The sequence below is a fragment of the Nanorana parkeri genome, unplaced genomic scaffold (genome assembly GCF_000935625.1).
Source record: "Nanorana parkeri isolate BGI_ZX_2015 unplaced genomic scaffold, ASM93562v1 scaffold439, whole genome shotgun sequence".
Lineage (NCBI taxonomy): Eukaryota > Metazoa > Chordata > Amphibia > Anura > Dicroglossidae > Nanorana > Nanorana parkeri.
In genome coordinates, this window is record NW_017306707.1 from 207,756 (window position 1) to 214,596 (window position 6,841).

The following is a 6,841-nucleotide window of genomic DNA, read 5'->3' on the forward strand; positions in this document are numbered from 1 at the left end:
CCCCCCCCGGGGTTGACGCCGCCTCCCCATCAGCACAAGCCTCCATAGACAACCCCCTCTGACGATCATTCACCCGGCATTAAAAAGCGCCGCTGCCTGCTGGACACCGCCGCAACCCGCCAACCTCGTCCCCGCCGTCCGGCCTCGTCCCCGCCGCTACGATAGCCTCCGGTTCTCTTCCCTTGTTTGCCTCGCGGCAGATACGCCCCTGCCGGTGAGTCCCAAAAGCAATTCAGAGTAAACACAGGGAATTTAGGCTCTAAGTACGTCTCTTTAATAGTGTGTTTAAAGTAAAGCGCCGTGGAGCTGTCTTGACTTGTGGAGGATTGTCTGCAGTCTTAAAACTACTAACGAGTTTTGACTGACAACAGAAGAACATGTTGAATAGTCTCACCAGCATATCACGCAGGTAGAATCTGATTTGGGTTTGAGTAGCTCCAGGACATCAGATGTCTGTGTTTCAGGGGAGGGCACCCACTGACCGGAAGTGCAAGGCTCAGGCACCTGCCACGTTTGTAGGGAAATTTGCAGGGAGAGGTGGACAGGGAGCTGGTATCAGTTGTAGTATAATCGGTGTGTGTCTCAAAAGTGCCAGAAGAAGTCTTAAAGTTCTACTGTATTGGAGGGTAGTAGGTGAAAGGTCCAGAAAGAGTTTAATCTCTTCCATTAAAGGTGATCTGGATATTTTCTCTGGTTTTAAAGATCACTTCCATGAGATGGAAGCTGGGGAGGCAACAAACAACATCCCTTGGTGGGGCAGCAAGGGGTCCTTTGGGAGGAAGCGGTTTGTGGATCTGGGGATTTAGTTGGTCACTCCACGTGGTTAAGATCGAGTGGACAGCAGACTTAAGCTGGTCCTGTAATAGTGTTTTGTGGAGGCCTCTTACCTTGATCTTATGTGTTTATTGATTCTGCGCTGGATGGGTGAAACAAAAGTGCGCTGTCTTACACTAAGTGATTAAATAAGAAGGCTGCGGCAATAAGGACCAACAAAGGTCAAATCGTATATGTTTTCAATATATGCAGCGCCAACGAAAAATGGTGGATAAATTGAGTGAATGTGGTTAAGACAATATACCGCAAACAATAAACAATAAATGATGTACTGAAATTGTGTTAATCCGTGAATCAATCAAACTTAATAAAAATGTGGAAATATACAACGAATGTACATTTATACATATCAAATAAATTGAAAAAGTTTTTTATGACAAGTGCTGTGTACTTCTTTTTTCAAACACCATGGGTGCAATAAGGTGTTCCAAGTGTGGAAAGTTTATAAATTCAAAAAAAGAGTTTATACATTCAAAGAAACAGAAAAATGTTCCGTGATAATTGTTGGGGATGCGGGCTAATGCCGCACGTCTCCCCTCAGAGGTGTGTACTCACCACAATGTAGTGGCTGTAGTAAGCAGTCTGAAACGCTTTGAAGGAAACAGATTTTCCCGGAGCCATGACGTCCTCGCCGTAACTCTCAACGGTCCCCAGCCAGCAGACGGTTTGTCTCCAAAATCATATAAGAAAAGAGCCTCTCATTGCGTAGCAATTTCAAAAAGGATTTTATTTGAATCAAGTAAAAGCAGGACAACGAAATCCAAAAAAATATTCCGATCGGCAGACAGAATACTCTGTAAACTCCTGTGTCTGGTGTAGCATAAAGTTAGGCCCGCCCCTACGCGTTTCATCATACTGACGTCCTCAGGGGTTTAGCAGGAAAGTGCAGGTAAGCAGCTGTATGTGGAAGAAGCCATGCACAAGGCTATATCCGCCCTCAGAGCTCTGAGCCCGGGTACAATCGGGGGAAACTTATAGAATCAGATTTATTAAAGCTATTCAGAGTTTTCTTTTCACATTTTCAGATACAAGATAACTTTGTGGAAGTTGTAATGGTCAGAGTCTATGTACTTGGTGGTGAAGCTTTACATACATTTTAACAGAGTACAGTATTATTGACAGCCTCTGTCAAGACCGGAGGTAACGGGAAATTTCTGCATGGGGGACAATAAGTGAGAGAACATTTTCAAAATACGGTCCCTACTCTTTCCAAAACTAAAATAGGATTTGGCTGGACTTAGGCACTACGACACCAAATGCTATCATTACGTGCACAAACACTTACTGGAGTACAATATTTTGTGGATGTTTTAAGTGGTCCATGTCAGGTGCTCTTTTAAAGAACGACTGAGCAAAACTTTGATTAGCCCTTGCAGTGGGCCTACCGCCGCACTGCAAGAGTCAGACATCCCAACCTGCAAAACCTTATTTCACGGAGGTGCCCTTCTCATTTCAGGGAGGTACCTTCTCTGTTTTTTTTTATTTTGACAGCGGCCGTCGGCCGCCTTCACAATAAAAAAACAGACTAGGAAGTGTGCCACTCACCCTCCACAGGCGTCTTCTATCGGCTCCCCCTCGGCACTCATCACAAGGTGTCTGCAGAGCTAGCTCAGGGACTTTTGTCTCCAGTCAATCACAGGCCGCACTGCCGTGCCTAAACCCCTCCCACTGACCAGCCAGCGGCACAAACTTTTTTTCCCCCTTACAGCTGAAAACTTTATTGATACTGAGCAGAGCTAGTGAGCGCATCAGACCCGCTAAGGTTTCAATCCTTTCCGGGATAAAATGTCTCTCTTGCGGGCGTCCGGGAGCCGCTATCTAATAGCAGGAGACTCCCGGGCCGTCCGGGAGACTTGAGATGTCTGAAGGGTTAACTGCTCGTTTTTGTCTAGGTGCTAACAAAAAAACGTTACTGGCATTACCACCACTAGATGGCAACGAGGAGCATAGGAATCTCAAATGCTCCTTGGCTCCATCTAGTGGGGTAGTGATGTAATGGTGCGATTCTTACCCACCTCCCTTAGCTGGACTACACACCCCATATATCTAGGACTTACCTATGCCTCCTGGGTGCCTGGGACGGCCACATTGAGTGTCAGGATGGAGAGCGGTGGGAGAGAAGTAAAAATACATTTGCTCCCTTCACGGTGTAAAACAAAACCAGAAATATATAATATAGTAATCTTCACCCCTAAAATGTGTGCTAAAAAAAAGAGAAAGAACGCACCGGCAGCATGAGGGTTAAAGGAGACCTTCTGCAGAAGAAATACCCGATCTCCAGTCCTGTGGCGGCGAGTGCTCACCTCTCTTCCCCTCTGCTCCAGCTGTGGTGTGTCCCTCGGCATCCTCACATCTAATGCAGGTGAATGGACTGCATTAGACATGATGACATAAGCGGTACTTGGACTGCTGGAGGTCGGGGGAGAAGGGGCTGCAGGGACTGATCGAGCAGCCAGGCAGGATTGAGCATCCAGGTGAGTATATTTCTTTTATTTGAGCCACCAGAGAAAAATGAGCAGTTAACCCTTCTACAGTCCCAGAGTTCCTCTTTAAGGACTGACTCCATTTTTTAGACCATGGATCATATTACACTCATATTTAGGGCCCATCCACACCAAATCCAGATTTTCTCCAGACCAGACCAGTTCCAAAAATGCATCCTAATGTATCCCTATGCTATTTCTGGCCTCTGTTCAAACCAGTGCAGTCCATTCCATACCAGACGAGAAAAATACTGCATGTCTTACTTTGTCTGGTCTGGAACTCACTGGAGCTGCCGGCAGGTTCACACCATTTTCCGGAACAGATCCGGACCAGAAAATGGTGTGAACCTGCCCTTAGGGCCCATTCACATTGGATCTGTTTTGTAATAGATGGTAACGCAGGGGCAATGAAAAATGAATGGGACAGTTCACATGGGTGCATTGCTTTGCCGTCCGTTGCACTGACAAAAAAGTAGTACATGTGAAGTATGTGCACTCTGGACATGTTACATCACATAAAGCTTGTCCAAAAAAAAATCTGAAAAAATGTGAGGCAACACAATGCTTGGAAATCGGAAAGGTACAATTGCAGGTCTATGGTCCCTCCGTGGACCTGCGAGTACCTTCTGAGTTAGGTATGAATGGGGCCTTATGGTGTAACGTCAGTCATGGTTGTACTCCTCAACTCCCCCCATTACTTGAATTGTGGGGTGCGCCCCCTACAGAAATGTGGATTGCAAACAGCACAGTTTTGCGCATCCTCAGAGGCTCCAATGTCTGTAAACAAAGCTACAAGTTACAGCAACAAAGCCACGACGGCCAATAGGACATGTAGATAGCATGGCGGTGATTCCTCCTCCAGCCAGGTCCGCACCTCCCTATGGACCTGAGCCTGGGAAGAGGAAGCAGTTTGCAAGAGGCAGAGCATTGCACCCTTGACATGCTGATCACAGTTGCAATGCTCTGCAGGCCTGAATACAAAAACTGAATACATGCACTTTTTATAACATGGTTGAAGTAATTTATTGTTTCCAATGCAAAGTGGACAATGCCTTAAAGCCGTAGCCAACATTGATGGAATGTGATAGAGCAGTAGCCGGTGTGTGTGAGGAGTATACAGATACACGTGTATGTGTGTATACTCCTCCATCCATCCCCCTCTCCTCCTCCTCCTGCATGTCCCCGCTTATCCCCTCTACTCCTCCTTCTCCGCCCGCTCAGCCATGGAGCCCGGGAAGAGGATCACTGTGGGCTCCGGAGGCCTGTGCTTATGTCTGGCCTTTTTTGTCTGCCTTCCATGCCGCGGCCTCCTCTATTCCATCCCCCTGCAGCGTCCAGAGGACTGCTCGCCTCAGGAGTACTACGAGCCGGGGAACTTGTCCTGTGTATCGTGCCCGGACACACACAGGCCCAGCCGGGAGGGTAGATATACGGGGGGATATGAGGGTGCTGCGCCATTCATGGGGGGGTCACAGGCCGCACATTAGAAGACACGATGGGGGGGCAGGAGCAATGCTGCATTGGAGAATTAAGGGTGTCATTGAGGAGCACAGGCTGAGCTGTATGTACACAGTGCAGTGTCTGTCTTCTGGTACTTTGCTTTACCACACTTACTATTACACTGAATCTGTCACCAGGAATAGACATTAAAGAGGCCCTGTCATCAACTTGAAGCTGAACTCTGGGCAAAAACAATTTTTGGAAATCTGCACTGTAAAAACAAATGACCACTAGTGAGGTGTGTGGCACATGTGACTGCCAATGCATTCAGTAAGTGCTCATTCACACGGCCATGCAGATATGTGCTCCCGGGAGGGACAGGTGCTGTGCGTAATTGCATGCAGCCGTCTGCACATCGCTATCGGAACATGCGGCTCCATGCCAACATGAACCTGCACATCCTTGTACGTCTGGGTGCTCATACTTGGAAGCAGATAGTGGGCACACTCAGATGGATGGGAAGGTTCTGGTTGGCATGCAGCTGCGCCTTCCCTTAGGGATGTACAGACGTCTGCACACAATTACACGCAGCACCTGTCCCTCCTGGGAGCAGGTCTTTGCCTGGCCGAATTAATGAGCCTTCACCGAATGCAGTGGCAGCCACATGTGGCACACACTTCATTAGTGGTAATTTGTTTTTACAGTGCAGATTTCCAAAAAAAGTTTTTGCCTGGAGTTCAGCTTTAGGTTGGCGATAGGACCTCTTTAATGTTGTATGGTGTGCATGCCCGTGTGAATGAGCTCTAAACCTTATATATATATATATATCAGTACATATGTGACAAGATATTTTCTGTTCATTAGGTCTATCCTGTGAATGTCTTCCTGGATACAAACTTAGTTCCAAGACCGATCCATTCATCAGCTGTCAGAAATGCCCTGAAAAAATGGTAAGGAATTTTTTTTGCAAACCAATTCTGACCCGACCCATTCTATTATAAGTTATGTTTCTGGCAGATTTTAGACTGTCAATGATTTAGTCCTTCTGCACACTGACAACTGTTTTGAGATTTTAGCACTAAAGCTGGGTATGCAAAGTTAGAATTACGTATGCAAAATCTGGTCAGAACATTTGATAATGCCATCAGAGACTTGAGAAATGTTCAAAAATGTTTTTGAATTTACATAAAATTTCAGGATGAATGGAGTTACCCAAATAAAAACCACATTCACTGTTAGTGCTAATTCACACGAGGGTGCACATATTGCATGCATGCAGAGACTTGCACGTGTAATTGTGTGCAGCCGCCTGTAGCTCAGCATGGGGGGACAGTGTGTATCCAAGTGTGGGCACCCCAACCTGCAAAGGTTCAGGTCGGCGTGAAGCCGCATCCTCCCATAGGGAGCTACAGGAGGCTGCACACAATTACACACAGCACCCCTACCACCTGGGATCAGGTCTCTGCACAGGCGTTTATGTCCATGTGAATGAGCCATTAGAATTTCGTTTGGTGAAGAAACTTTTTGCATCCTGCTGCTTCGAATTTTTTAATCCCTGTAGTAAAAAAACAATTGTCGATTTGAGCCATAAAAATAATTTCTCTGCCGTTCATTGAAGGACACAGGCAACAGATCGTAGATCCTGAATGGTAGGGTAATATCGCCACCTGCAGGAGAAGGACGCTAGGCACAAAACTAAAGACCAATTACAGCCTAGGGGCGGCCCCTGCCGGTGGCCAAACCCCCCACCTGCTGACAAGTCTCCAGTTTTTTGCCTAGCGTCAGGAGTAAGGAGCTAAAAAATTTTCTCTGGAGAATTTTTTTCCTTTCTTCCGTTTGATTTGATTTTTCTTCTAGAAAGTGTCCCCAGGGCGACAGGCTGGATGACTGTAGATCCTTGTAGTCTCCCCTGGGTGACCGACGAGCGCATGCAGACTCTGCTACGGTGGGTCGGCTGCGACGGGTGGTCCTCCCCGACGCCTATGGGATTCGTCCCAGGGGGGGGCTCCTGACCGGGGGCTCCGGCCCACCGGTCGCGGCTCTCCCCGCAGGCTGGCGGCGCCGCGGCTTCGGTCGGGGGCGTT

General features: G+C 47.4%; 1 protein-coding gene across 1 annotated transcript in view; it reads left to right on the forward strand.

Moving 5' to 3' along the window:
- Positions 1–4,506: 4,506 nt before the first annotated feature.
- Positions 4,507–6,841, forward strand: part of TMEM67 (transmembrane protein 67) — a 36,412-nt gene continuing 34,077 nt past the window's right edge. Inside the window, exons 1-3 of the mRNA XM_018560198.1 lie at positions 4,507–4,739; positions 5,622–5,707; positions 6,615–6,617. Coding sequence (XP_018415700.1) covers positions 4,541–4,739; positions 5,622–5,707; positions 6,615–6,617 — 288 coding nt within the window. The 5' untranslated portion in view covers positions 4,507–4,540. The remainder of the gene's footprint in view (positions 4,740–5,621; positions 5,708–6,614; positions 6,618–6,841) is intronic.